The sequence below is a fragment of the Scyliorhinus torazame genome, chromosome 2, assembly GCF_047496885.1.
Source record: "Scyliorhinus torazame isolate Kashiwa2021f chromosome 2, sScyTor2.1, whole genome shotgun sequence".
Taxonomy (NCBI): domain Eukaryota; kingdom Metazoa; phylum Chordata; class Chondrichthyes; order Carcharhiniformes; family Scyliorhinidae; genus Scyliorhinus; species Scyliorhinus torazame.
This window is the reverse complement of record NC_092708.1, coordinates 214,804,714-214,819,482: the sequence shown is the minus strand read 5'-3', so window position 1 is coordinate 214,819,482 and position 14,769 is coordinate 214,804,714. Positions and strand designations below refer to the sequence as shown.

At 50.9% G+C, this 14,769-nt stretch overlaps 1 protein-coding gene across 2 annotated transcripts in view; it reads right to left on the bottom strand.

Annotated features, from left to right (window-relative positions):
* The window catches only part of rbm44 (RNA binding motif protein 44), a 290,943-nt gene that overhangs the window by 19,738 nt on the left and 256,436 nt on the right, over window positions 1-14,769 (bottom strand). For both annotated transcript variants that reach the window (XM_072483580.1, XM_072483588.1), the window contains 2 exons: window positions 1,896-2,043; window positions 720-855 (listed from right to left, as the gene is read on the bottom strand). In XM_072483580.1, coding sequence (XP_072339681.1) covers window positions 1,951-2,043 — 93 coding nt within the window. In that variant the 3' untranslated portion in view covers window positions 720-855; window positions 1,896-1,950. The remainder of the gene's footprint in view (window positions 1-719; window positions 856-1,895; window positions 2,044-14,769) is intronic.

The following is a 14,769-nucleotide window of genomic DNA, read 5'->3' as shown; positions in this document are numbered from 1 at the left end:
GTCTTCACAGGTTCGATTCCCGGCTGGGTCATTGTCTGTGCGGAGTCTGCACGTTCTCCGTGTCTGCGTGGGTTTCCTCCGGGTGCTCCGGTTTCCTCCCACAGTCCAAAGATGTGCGGGTTAGGTGGATTGGCCATGCTAAATTGCCCTTAGTGTCCAAAGTGGGTTAAGTGGAGGTTACGGGGAGAGGGTAGATAGGTGGGCCTGAGTAGGGTACTCTTTGTAAGGGCCGGTGCAGACTCGATGGGCCGAATGAGCTCCTTCTGCACTGTAAATTCTATGATTCTAAGACCAGAATTTGCTTGAATCCGGGTGCTAATTGCACTCGAGTGGCAAGTTCCTGCCAACAATTACTGGAAACAGTCATGCCAATGTCAACTTTTCAGGGCTGCGTAGGTATTTTAAGTACCAAACTACATTTGGGTCATTGATCAGCATGTTAAACCATTTATTGTATAATTAATGTAATTATACGTGACATATTGGGGTGAAATTAATCTACATCAACAGTGCAAAGCAGGCAATCGCAATTCAGGAGCCTATTTTACACTGCAACTAATTTTTCACTGAAGATCTCCAGGCAGTCCATTTTCATGCTTCTAACATAAATACATTTCACCCCTAACCTCAGGTACTAAAAAGCTCAACACGTGTATATAATACACATCCATATCATTTCTCTTTAACATGAATGGTGAGATAAAACGGCACACACATACCACTTATTCTGTATTTGCAGGTAAGTGCTTTTTCAAGATCGCAGATGCTAGTTGCACAATTGTGTTTAGAGCCAAACCACTCAGAAGCCCCTTATTATTTGATTTCACTTCCTTCAGTGCTTGAATGATATCATTCCTAAACATAATTCAAAGTACAAATTATTACAATAATGGAGCAACATGGAAATACTTAATTATATGATATTCTCATATAGATGCACTGTTGAAATTATATTTCATCCTGTAAAGCATGCTACATCACTTTTCCCTTAAATGATCCAGTTGTTAAGGCCAATGTGTGATTGAGCTGTACCAATTGAAGGTCGCAGGTCAATGGGCAGCATAGTAGCACAGTGGTTAGCACTGTTGATTCACAGCGCCAGGGACCTGGGTTTGATTCCCGGCTTGGGTCACTGTCTGTGCGGAGTCTGCACTTTCTTCCTGTGTCTGCGTGGGTTTCCTCAGAGTGCTCCGGTTTCCTCCCACAAGCACCGAAAGACGTGATGTTAGGTGATTTGGACATTCTGAATTCTCTCTGTGTACCTGAACAGGCGCCGTAGTGTGGCGACTAGGAGCTTTTCACAGTAACTTCATTGCAGTGTTGATGTAAGCCTACTTTTGACAATAATAAAGATTATTATTAATTTGCGCAGAGATAGCTCACTTCAGTTGCAACAGTAGAGTGTTACAATTGGCCGCAGTGCCCTCATGCTAGAGAAGGGAAAATAGGCCCAAGGTTCCCATCTCTGGGACCTATATCATGATTCACATGGACACCAGGCAAAAAATGGACTAGATTCAGCCCTGATAACCCTATGATTAAACAGCCTGCCCAAAAGGTCCAGGTTCACGACAAGCTTGGTGAGGCATGAGCATATTGCCAGAACCGTGGTCCATAACTCTGAAAACTGGCAACTTTAAGGGAGGAGGGGATATTTGGAAAGCTACATTTTCTATTTTTAAATTAAAACAAGTGCTTGTTAATATTGAGAGTCAATTTTTCTGACATTAAAATATTAACTATAAAGCACGATATCAACAATTTAAAAAAAAAAATTAGCTTTGCAGAGGACAAACATTTTCAGAGCATTAAAATTTTGAAGGTGTGAATTGGAGATAATTTATTCCAGACTAGATATTTAATGTAATCAGAAAAAACTTTATCCAATTTCTGACCTGTTTGCTTCATGATGCATTTCCAAGAGGGTCTTCATTAGTTTGTTGAAACTACTTAAATTAGCAGAGTTTGGGGGAATGCAATGTTCCTGTTGCGGTGGGGGTGTCCTGTAGGCACTGCATCTGTTTTATGTTTTCTTCTGTTCATCTAGTAACACAAATGAAAACCAGATTAGGAATTTCAAGGATTTTCTGTACTAACTATATCCTGTTGCCCACAGAATGACACAACCCGAGGTAGTTGTTAAAACAGTGTAGGTAGATAGGTCAACATCTCTGGTCTAGAATCTGAACTTTACAACTTTATCCAATTTGTTCTCACTGCAATTGTTAAAACGTTTGTGAATTAACCTCGATGTACAACAAACTGAATAAACAAATACATGCATTGTGCTATCGAACCATTGGCTGAGGCAGTAATAGATAAGTGAGCATTTGAAGTCTTCCTCATGTTCAATGTGAGGCATCAAAGAAAAGTACTAATTTGCAAATTGTGCATTAGAAGTGCAGGCGGTTGACTGCAGTCCATAATATTCCTATTAAAACAAGCAAAGGAACATGCTGTCTCCATGTTTACTAGCTAAGTTACCGTCAAAAATTGCAACTATGGTCCTAACCCCTTTAACCTTTTGGAATGCTATGGAAATTTAGGGCGCGATTCTCCGGAAAAAATTTGGTGTGGGGTAGCGAGTGGGAATTGCCACGGGCTTCCCGATGCTCGGCCCAGCGAGGGTCGGCAATGCTATTTAACGTTAATTGGTCCACTTAACGAACCCTCACGGGCTTCTTGCTCCAAATGCCGGCTCGCCAGGACCGCGCTCGCCAGCTCCCCCACAAGGTCAAGCAGTATTAAAGCTGCACTTGCTCAGCTAACCCCAGCCAGCTCGCAACAATGTCGCCAAGGAGACCAGCCCCAAGATCCAGGGATGCTGACCTGGGGAAGGTCCTGGAAGCGGTGGAGGCCAGGAGGGATGTCCTGGTTCCTCGGGTGACCCGGAGCTTGAGCCACAAGGCAGCCACTGCGACGAGGTGGCGGCAGCAGTCAGCTCGGGGGGTGTGACTAGGAGGACTGGCCTCCTGTGGCGGAAGTAGGTCAACGACCTACACCGGGCAGCACAAGTGAGTAGCCACCAATGCACCCTCTGTCGTGTTGGTGTTCCGATACACAAACGAACCAACACGGTTGTAGATGGTACAACTCTGTTTTATTATTCTGTACAATAATAACTATTAACGTCTGGATGTGGTTCGTACTTCACCAGCTAAACTGTGGACCCAGCCCGAGCACTATCTTCGTGAGGCACTCAGCACATGGTGTATGTCTGAGTGGCACGCTGTGAGCTGTGCTGTCTCCTTGTAGAATGAGCGGGAACTGTGGTGTTCCCTGTTTTAGTGCGTGTGCTCTCACTGGTGATTGGCTGCGATGTTGTGTGTGTGTTGTTGGTCCAACTACCTGTCCATCAGTGTGTCTGTGTGTGTGTGTGATTGCACCATGATGTGTTAATGTGGATATCATGACATTCCCCCCTTTTCACAAGGATATGTGCCTACATGGTAATAAATATTGGTGTGTACTGAGTGCATCTGAGTATGTGTGTGCAATATTTACAACATGTACATGAGGCTAAACTATATACATAGGAAGGTGTCAGGTGCAACAGAGCAACGAGGTTGTACCACGAACAAAACAAGTGCAATCAGCAAATATCGAAAGAGAACTTCTGGAACGACAAGAAAGAAACACGTTAACAGTATTGCAAAACAATTCAGTGAGTCCAATGTGCAAACAGGCTCATAAGTCCAGTCTATTAGGTGGGCGACGAATTCGGGTTGACCGTTAGGGTGGCACACCATTCATCGCCCGGATTAATGCTGTGCACTGGCATCGGCTGGTGGGTCCGACTTGGGGACATCCGGTTCTTGTTTATTACCGCAATGCGGAAGGGTTCCCGGTCGTCGGTATCACCGGTCTGCACGCCGTCAGGTATGACTCGGTGTATGGGGGCTGAATGGCCCGCACGTCCCTGCGAGGCTGGCGGAATTGCAGAGAGTTGGCAGGTTGAGCTGCTCGACAGCAGGCAGCGTAGTGGCCCATCCTGCCACAGCGGAGGTATAGTCGCGCTTTGGCCGGACATTGCCGCTTTAAGTGTGCGGATCCACAGTTGCCGCATGTCGTGACGTCATGGCGTTCGTTGTGCCACCGCGCATGCACGGTGCGGTCCTGCGTAGAGCGCGCCTGCGCATCCCGTCCCTCTGCGTCAACATCCCCTCTTTTGGCGCGTACAAGCACAGGAGGCCTTGGAAAGCGCGCGAAAAGGCCACCCTCGTCCAGGCCGTGGCCGGGAGGAACTCGATCGAGTGGACCCGCTCAGCCTCGTAGGACCCCTGCCGTGCCGATTCGGCCGCCTGGAATTGGGAGTACCGGCTGGTCGCGTTTTCGTGGAGGACGCAGATCTCGATGACGGTGGCTAGGGTGAGGCACTTTATTTTGAGGAGCAGCTGGCGTAGGGTGTCCAAGGTGACCCCAAAAACTATCTGATCCCGAATCATGGAGTCGGAGGTAGCCTCATAGCCGCAGGACTGCGCGAGGATACGGAGGTGTGTCAAATAAGATGAAAAGGCTCATCCTTACCGTGCAGGCGCTGCTGGAAGAGGTACCTCTTGAAGCTCTCATTAACTTCCACGCTGAAGTGTTCGTCTTGTCCTCGCCTTCTGCGAATGCCAGGGAGTTGTAGATGTGAATGGCGTGTTGCCCCGCCGTGGAGAGGAGGAGGGCGATCTTCCTGGTGTCCGATGCATTCTCCCGGTCTGTGGCTTCTAGGAAGAGTTGGAAGCGCTGTTTAATCAGCTTCCAGTTGACGCCAAGATTTCCAGCGATCCGGAGCGGCTGCGGCGGGCTGGTTAACCCTGCGGCATGGTTTCCATGGCGCAGGATGGCGGGTTTCTGAAGAGGTGCAGGTAGGTCTCACAGTCGCTGGCGAGTTTCCAGTCCTGGTATCATGTCGTGTTGGGTGTTCCGATACAAACTGACCAACACGGTTGTAGATGGTACAACTCTGTTTTATTATTCTGTACAATAATAACTATTAACTTCTGGCTGTGGTTCGTACTTCACCAGCTAACCTGTGGACCCAGCCCTAGCACTATCTTAGTGAGGCACTCAGCACATGGTGTATGTCTGAGTGGCGCGCTGTGAGCTCTGTGCGATGAGCTATCTCCTGGTAGAATGAGCGGGAACTGTGGTGTTCCCTGTTTTATAGTGCATGTGCTCTCACTGGTGATTGGCTGCAATGTTGTGTGTGTGTTGGTTGGTCCAACTACCTGTCCATCAGTGTGTGTGTGATTGCACCATGATATGTTAATGTGGATATCATGACACCCCCCACACCTCAGGTGACCCCCAAACCGCCCCGCCGCAACTGTGAACCACAAGTGTGGCTATTGATGCCCTCCTAGTGTCTCCTCAAGAAATGTTCTCCCAAAATCGGCATGAGATGGCTCAGGCTGGCGGTGGGATGTCGGAACTGAGACTCCTCACCTCCTTCGAGGAGTGAGCCCTGGGGCTAATTGGGGTGGCCGCAGACAGATCAGTTACCCATGCGGAGGCTGGCAGACGACGCAGAGGTGAAGATCCACCGGGCTCCGCCCAGAGGACCTGTGAAACGAGAGTTGTTATTGCCTTACTGACTGACCCATCCTTCCCACTGACCACATGTCCATTCTCCCGCAGGTCCTCCAGCTGGCCCATTCGGGCTGCACCCACTTATGACTTCGAGAACACCTTGAAGAAGAGCTCCGAGGATGCAACTGTTATAGTCGCGTCACAGCTGTCATCCCCACCATCCACCAGCGCAGATACACACATCTCGGTGGGAAATGTTAGTGGACAGGCTTCTGATGCACAATCTGGTAAGCACCACACCGCTGATGATGCACATCTGGTGGAGGCAGGAACCCCCAGGCGAGATAGCAGTCGGTGGGTTGCTGGATCTCAGAGCCCAGCTAGGTCCCAGCTTGATGCTGAGCCTCTGGAACAGGGTTACCCAGAGCTGATGGAGAAGATAGGGAGCGGCTGGGACATTCAGAAGGAGATATCAGCATCACTCCAACAGATACATAGTCAATTGGAGAAGTCCCAGAAGCTACGGATGCAGCAGGTGGCTCCAGCAATGCATGGCACTGAGGCCAACACTGCTAGGGTGGCGACCGCAGTGGAGAGTCTGGTGCACGATGTCAGCACCATGAGTGAAGGTGTCCAAGGCATCGCTCGGTCGGTGACGGCCATGGTCGAGGGTCTCAACGGAATGTCTGCCTCATGGGGGATGTCACCCAGTACCAGGCCGACCTTGAGGTTCTGTGGGACATAACCTGCTCTCAGATGGGCATGGCCTAGGCGCTGCGGAGCTTGCCCCAGTCGCAAGTGGGTATTGCCGAGGCGGTGCACTGGGGGATGTGCCCCAGTCACTGAGGAGACACCATCTTGGTGCAGACACTGGGGAACTGCCAGGGCTGGCAGAGCCAGATGATGCAGGGGCAGCCAGGGCTCTAACCAGCTGCATCTCCGTCCCAAGATAGACCCCAGGAGCCTATGGGCACCGACCGGGAGGAGGGGGCACTGAGTGCCAACCTGGACCCGTCCCATGGGGCGGCAACGGTGGCCACCAGCTCCACGGAGTTCCACTCCACTGATGAGACCGTGTCTCGGGATCAGCACACGAAACAGAGCGGCACAGCTGTGCCTGTGCCGTCAACAAGTGAGCTGGGGCCCTCCGGTCCAAGAGGATACCCTCCAGAGGCATTGAAGATCATGGGACGAGGTAAGCAGCTGGCTGCAGCAACCTCAAGATGTGCATCCTGGGGAAACACCGAGACGTAGTGGTCGAGCTACGAGGGTCAGGCACACCGAGGATCACTGAGGGCATCGGGGGATGTGGGGACGGGTAGGTAGGAGGGGGGTTGGCACCAATCGGGAGAGTGGGGACCTGTATTGAACAACAAAAACCCTTGTGCTCAACCAGTAGGTTGCCTCTGTCACTTTCTTCCGCAATGCATCACTGCATGCAAGTGATGAGTGTGAGCGAGCACTCAGCAGACAGGCAAGGGTCAGACTGTGGCATAGACTGAGGAGCACCAGCACTCAGCTCTCTGTGGGTTATCATCACCTCTCTGTTCTGGACAGTGACCCGCTGACAGTGCTGACACAGTCCCAGCACCCTGGAGTGATGTAACACATACCCTGGGAGGTTGGGTGATGGGGGGCGGGGTAAGGTTGCGATTACGGGCCAGGCCACTTCCTAGGTGATGCGGGCGAGTAGGAGGGCCTCTTTAGCCCTCTGGGCTTGCCGGACCCTCACCGCTGCCCCTGTCCTGCAGCCTCCGGTTGGGCCTCAGGTTCCTCCCCGGCCTCGTCCTCCAGCATCTGCTGGTCCAGCGCCTCCAGATTATCCTTGTCGTCCTCCTCCTTGGAGGTGTCCACATGTTCCTCGTCACCAACCTCCAGCTCGTCGCCCGACTGCTGTACCAGATTGTGGAGGACAAAGCACACCACAACAAAGTGGACGATACTCTGGGCGGTGTACTGCAGGGAACCATCAGAGCGATTGAGGCATCGGAACAAAATCTTGAGTGGGTGTCCTCCTCCTCCACGTGGTGCCAAGACTGCGAGGATATGGCACAGTAGCCGCACAATCTCCTTTTTTGAGGGGGAGCCTCCTGTGGCATGTGCTATCTGTCATTTGTTCAAAGGACCAGCGACACCTGTACACCCTGGGCCATTGCAGGGTTCCCCCTCTGGGTCCATCTCTGGCCTGATGGGCGGCCAAGTCCTCAGGGTGTGGGGTGGGTTCCAGCACATGGGCCACTGCCTCGAGCATCTGCAGACGCTACTGCTGCCACCTTCTCTGGCGTTTGGTTGCATCGCGTAGCACCAGCCCCACTAGACCAACCTATGCATCCAACAATCCTGGCATTACGTTCAATATCTGTAAGGAATTGGGAGAGGGTGTAACTCCGTACCTTCACTGATACCCCCCGCCCCATACCTGGAACACCCTGTCAATGCACATCTGCCACAGAGGACCCCCCTCACCAGGCCCCAGACCCTGTATCCCGGACATCCGTTCACAATGCCACCCGGACCGAGGCACTCACTCAACCTCCGGCTGTGGACGTCTCCGGAGCTGTGTCCCATCCCGTGTTCGAATGTTGGCTGCTACGTGTGTGGTGTTGCCTCCCGCAGTGTTCAGGCATAGTGTCCAGGCATCACGGTCTGATTGAAATGCTAGGCAATGACTCCCACATGCTAAATTTGGGCAGCACGGTAGCACAAGTGGATAGCACTGTGGCTTCACAGCGCCAGAGTCCCAGGTTTGATTCCCCGCTGGGTCACTGTCTGTGCGGAGTCTGCACTTTCTCACCGTGTCTGCGTGGGTTTCCTCCGGGTGCTCCGGTTTCCTCCCACAGTCCAAAGACTTGCAGGTTAGGTAGATTGGCCATGATAAATTGCCCTTAGTGACCAAAAAGATTAGGAGGGGTTATTGGGTTACAGGGGTAGGGTGGGAGTGAGGGCTTAAGTGGGTCGGTGCAGACCCGATGGGCCGAATGGCCTCCTTCTGCACTGTATGTTTTATGTCTATGTCTGCATGGCCCGCCCACCCACGGGAATCCACTTGGGTTGTGTGAAGTGCTCACTTAACCATGATTGCCAATTCCTTAGAGGCTATAGCCTTCAGCTGCACGGCCAGAGGCCTCAGCAGTCTGTGGGGGTTATAGGGGGCCATTGGGGCAGATGGGCAGGGACAAGGGTTGCCCCACAGAATAGGTATACACTATCCAGGGGCTGGCATGGTGGTGGCATGAGCGGTTGCCCTTCGGATGCCCCCCCCCACCCTCCCATAGCGGCCCACCCCTGCGGAGGGTCACCCACCCTCAGCCGAGGGACCCCAGCTCCCGCCGAGCACAGGAGCAGCAATCCCAATGCCCCTGGGCTCTTTGCCTATGAGCAAAAGGGTGGGTGCTTACCTCCTCAGCTCCCCACAGCAGGTTCACGTTTTAAAAAAGGAGTACTAATCGGCGCCAGCGTGAGCATTTGCTGGTGGGGGCGGGGGCGCTGTATGACAAGGGGCCGCTTGAGCAAGACGAGGCCGGAAGATAGCGCCCTTAGATAAAAATCTAAGGAAGCAAATATTGTTCAGATCTCTAATTCCACCTGTCACTGAATCTTAAATCTACACTTAACCACAACATATCAGAGAATCAGCAATTGATCGGCAACCATAAGATACAGCCATGGAAAAAGACACAGGATAGCCAGGAAAGTACAAGTGGTGGGCAACAGTGCACAAGGTAGGTCAACACCTCTGATCTAAGATTGAGGTTTTCAATCTTATCCAGACTGTTCTCAGAATATTTTGGATAGTATCCTCAAAGTATTACAAACTGAGTAGACAAATATATCTATTGTTCCACAGACTGAGGTAGGAATAGATAATGAGCATATGAAATATTTCTCATGTTCAATATAAGGCATTCTTGAAAAGTACTATTTTGCAAGTTTATCATTAGAAGTTGACCATGGTCTCTAGTTTACCCATTACAAAAATGGAAGAATCATGCTATTTGTTTCAATCAGCCAATCGCTAGGGCATACAGCTAACCTACCTGGCATCACACGAACACTGAAATTTACACTCATTGTTCAATGAGAGTGTCTTTTGGGGCTGATGGTATCATCCTGTTTGTGGAAAATACCACTTGCATAATCATAATCAATCTGTCTACGACTAGATGTGATCCCATGATTGGTAATGTGGGTGATCTTTTTTTGTAGTAAACAAAATCCAACGGAATAACCTGGCATTATGCTTCTTAAAACATTTCTACAAAAGTTAAAGGGCTGTGGTCAGTGTAGATTGAGGTCTCTGTATCCATTTTGAACATCAAGTATTTGAGAGCTAGTAATATCCCGATAGTTTCCTTTTCCACTGTGGAGTATGTACTGTTTCTGATGCTTGTTTAATTTTTGGAAGTACCTGATGTGTCTCTCTGTCCTTGATTCATCTTCTTGGAGGACAGCCCCGACCCTTATGTCACTCGCATCGATTGCTACTTTAAAGACTTGGTTAAAGCCCAGAACTGCAATGACAGGCAATTTAGACTGGCTTTTGACTTTTCAAACCTTCTCTGGCATTTCTCAGTACATACTACCATTGCTTTTTTCTGTAGTTGGTTCGTGATCAGGGCAGCTACTGTGCTGAAGTTTGAGATGAACCTGTGATAAAATATCCCCAAGAACCTCATGATTTCTCATTTTATTGTGGGAGTGGGGAACTGTGCTATCACTTATATCTTTGCTGCTCTGGGATGTACTTCCACCACATGCTCTATGTAGGTCATCAAGCCTCAGTGAATTCACTCTTTGAGTACCAGTAGGCCAGCTGACTGTACGATCTGGACATGGGCCTCCAGTTACACTGAGCAAGTTTCTCAGGTGCCGCTGTACACTAGGTCGTCAACAAACATTATGCAATTTGCCCGTCACTATCTGGTTCATCAGCCTTTGAAAGATGTCAGAGGCAGTTAGGAGTCCAAATTGCATGACTTGACACTGGTACAGCCCATCCAGAGTTAGGAAGACAAAAGATTTTCTTTGTGCAGGTAGTAAAAGAAATCTGCCAGTGCCCCTTGAGTAGATCTACCGTTGTAATATTGGCGACTTTCCTACCCTATCTAAGCAATCTTCCAGGCTAGGTATCGGGTAGGAGTCAGTTCTGGTTACTGCAGTAGTTAAAGGCGAACACCTTATGGAGTCGTCCGGCTTGGGCATGAGTAAAACCAGGGAGCTCCAACATGTACTTAATCCTCTGAGCCTAGGCCATCTTTTCTGAGCCTATGTGATAGGGATGTTGCCTTATGGGATGGGCCTCACCACATTCATATCATGTCGAGCTAGTGTGTGCAGCCTGGCTTGTCTTTGCATAAGCCTTTAAATGCAGTGAGCAGTTTCACAATTTCTGCTCATACTGCTCTGTAGTACCACTGTTTTTAAAAACATTTATTTTCATTTACGGGCTGTGAGCATCACTGGTTAGGCCAGCATTTATTGCCCATCCCAAGTTGCCCTTCAGAAGGTGGTGCTGAGTTGTCTTCTTGAACCACTGCAGTCCTTCAGGTGTAGGTACACCCATTGTGCTGTTAGGGAAGGAGTTCCAGGGACTTCCGGTTGTGACCATGGAGTGGGTGGTCACACACAGGGCAACTCCTGCTTAAAGGCACAGAAAAGAGTGCTTTTTACCCGATACTGGGTGGAATTTTGATGAAAAGGCATAGGTGAACGTGGGAGGAGCAGTTTCCGCCGGGAGTGGTATGTCTGCGAGCTATCAGACCAGGCAGAAAACAATGAGAGGGTTGGCTGAAACGTTGGAGGGAGCCTTTGCTGCAGCAGCAGCCAATGTCAGCATGCAGGCGGGGAAAGGGCTGCTGCAAGCTGGAAGGCCCCAGATGGAGGAGCTGATGGCATTTATAAGAGACAGATTCTGCCGACAGAGGAAGAAAATGCGTGAGGATCGCTCAAAAGGCACCGAAGGAGATGCGGCACCCCTGAAGAGTTCTCTGGAACGGGTGGAGAGGTGTTTGGAGGTGCAGGAATCGCAGATTCGGGAAATCAAAGGAGTGATCTCGGACCACAGCGATCGTGTGGTGGCTCTGGAGGCGGAGGTGGGGCTCCTAGGGGACCTGTGTAAAACGTTGAGGGCAAAGGTGGAGGAGGAGAATGCCTCAAGAAGGCAGGACTTGTGGATAGTGGACCTGCCTGAAGGAGTGGAAGGTGTGAGTGCCACGAGGTATGTCTCGAAGGTGCTGGCGGGGCTGGTGCAGAAGGGATGTTAGATAAGGTGCCTGAAGTGGACCGAGTGCATAGGTCCCCGAGACAGAAGCCTAGAGCTAGCGAGCCGCCGCGGGCACTGATCGTGAAATTTGTGGAGAAAGAGAAAATTCTACGGTGGGCCAGGGAGAAACGTACCTGCGACTGGGAGGGGAATAGCGTCCAAATTTATCAGGACATTGGAGCAGAGTTGGCAAAGCAGCGGGCAGGCTTCAACAAGGCCAAGGCAGTGCTGTACCAGCGGCATATCAGGTTTGGGGTGCTCTACCCGGCGAAACTATGGGTGACGTTCGAAGGCTGGGTGTATTATTTTGAGACCCCAGAAGCATCCGAAGACTTCATTAAGGAGCATAAACTGGGGGAGAAGAGAACGGAGCGGACAATGCTTGGGAACTGGGGTGGAATTGTTGGGAGCATGTTTGAAGTGGGGGTAGGGATTGGGGGATTTTCGTTTTTTTGGGGGGGGGGGGGGGGGAGGTTCTGCTTAATGTTGAGATTGTAAGGGGTTGTAGGGATGAAGAATTTATGTGGGGATGGATGTACCCATCCCTCTCCTCCTGTTTTATGGGACTGTTTGTGTTTAACATTTGTTTGTTTGATGTGGAGAAGGCTGCCTGGAGTTCAGGAAATGTCCTTGTTTGGGTGGGGAGGGTAAGGTCAGCAGGGAGCTTTCGTCCTTGAGTTGAGGAGTGGGGGGATTGGGGGGGGGGGGGGGGGGGGGAGGGAAGGGGAGGTCATTCGGAGGTGTCTTTGGGCAGGGGTGGCCACGTAGCAGGTTATGCTGGTGAATGGAAGTGAGGTGGTGGGGGAGAAGACCGAGAGGGGTGGTCAGGGGGAGGGGGAAAAGGGGGGGAGGGAGGGGGAGGTTGTTGCGAAGTTCCAGGGGGTGAGATGACATGGTCAGGGGGCGGAGGAATGGGTCACCTGGGATGGCTAAGTATAGGGTGGAATTAAGGGGGCGGAAGTTAAGCAGGGAAGATGACGGACGATAGAGGGGATTGGAGGCGTAAGTCTCCGGAAAGGTTGGTAACGTGAAACGTCCGGGGACTGAATGGGCCGGTTAAAAGGTCACGGGTGTTTGTGCACCTCAGGAGCTTGAAGGCGGGGGTGGTCTTTCTGCAAGAGATGCACCTCCGTGTGAAGGACCAGGTTAGGTTAAGGAAGGGGTGAATCGGGCACGTTTTTCACTCGAGTTTGATTTGAAATCGAGGGGAGTGGCGATTTTAATGAGCAAAAAAAATGGGATTTGTGAGTGCAAAGGAGGGGAGGGATCCGGGTGGGAGAATTGTGATTGTGAGTGGGGTATTGGAAGGGGCATCGGTGGTGCTGGTAAATGTGTATGCCCCAAATTGGGATGATGTGGGTTTTATGAGGGGGTTGCTGTCAGCGATCCCGGATTTGGCCACGCGCCAGTTGATCATGGGAGGAGATTTTAACTGTGTCCTGGAGCCGAGGGTGGATAGGTCGATGGGTAGGGTATGAAAGGCGAGGGAGCTTGCCGGGTTTATGGAGAGGATGGGAATGGTGGACCCATGGCGTTTTTAAAACCCAGGGGGAGTATTCCTTCTTTTCATACGTCCATAAGGTAACTTCGTAAGGTAACAAGGACATTTAGCTCACTGGGCTAAATCGCTGGCTTTTAAAGCAGACCAAGGTAGGCCAGCAGCACGGTTCAATTCCCGTACCAGCCTCCCCGAACAGGCGTCGGAATGTGGCGACTAGGGGCTTTTCACAGTAACTTCATTGAAGCCTACTCGTGACAATAAGCGATTTTCATTTTTCATTTCATTTTCATTTAAGGTGTATTCGAGGATTGATTACTTTGTAGTGAGTAGGGAGATTTGGATTGGGGTGGAGGGGGCAGAGTATGCGGTGATAGTTATCTCGGACCATGCGCCCCACTGGCTGGAGATTCGGTTTCGAACGGGACGAGAGCAGAGGCCGGGGTGGAGGTTTGACTCAGGGTTGTTGGCGGATGCAGGTTATTGTTATAAGGTGCGGCGGCGTTTAAGGAGTATGTGGAGTTGAATCAGAATGGGGAGGTGTCGGTGGCCATTTTCTGGGAAGCACTGAAGGCAGTGGTCCGGGGGAAATTTTTTTTTTTTAAAGGCTCGTGCGGATAGGGAAAGGAGGGAGGAACATGATCATCTCATGAGCGAGATAGTGGAGGTGGACAGGGAATATTAGAGGGTGCCCACTGTGGAGTGATTGGCGAGGAGGAAAAAGTTGCAGGGGCAGCTTGACAGGCTGACAACGGGGAGGGCGGTAGGGCAACTGTGTAGCATATGAAGTCGGGGAAGGCCCCAGGGCCGGATGGGTACCCGGCGGAATTTTATAAGGAATTTGCGTCGGACCTGGCTCCACATATGTTGGGGGCGTTTAATGAAGCACTGGAGAAGGGGGAGTTGCCGGAGGCGATGACGCAGGCACTAATCACACTAATCCCCAAAAAAGGGAAGGACTCGGTGGAATGTGGGTCGTATAGACCCATATCACTATTGAACATGGATGTGAAAGTACTGGCTAAGTTGTTGATGGGGAGGATGGAGGACTGTGTCCTGGAGGTGGTTGCAAAAGATCAAACAGGCTTTGTGAAGGGCAGGCAACTCGCGAGTAATGTAAGACGGCTGTTGAATGTGGTGATGAATCCGTCAAGGGCTTTGGTACCGGAGGTGGTGGTGTCCATGGATGCGGAAAAGACATTTGATTGGGTGCAGTGGTGGTACTTGTTCGGGGTTTTGGGAAGGTTTGGGTTTGGGCCGAGATTTATGGCATGGGTGCAGTTGCTGTATGTGGCACCAAGGGTGAGGACGAATGTTATGAGCTCACAAAGCTTTGACTCACACAGGGGTACGAGGCAGGGATGCTGTTGCTGTTTGCGCTGACCATCGAGCCGTTGTCGATGGCTCTCAGGGGGTCGGCGGAGTGGCAAGGGATTATGAGGAGACAGAGGGAGCATCGGGTGTTACTGTATGCCGATAACCTCTTGCTGTA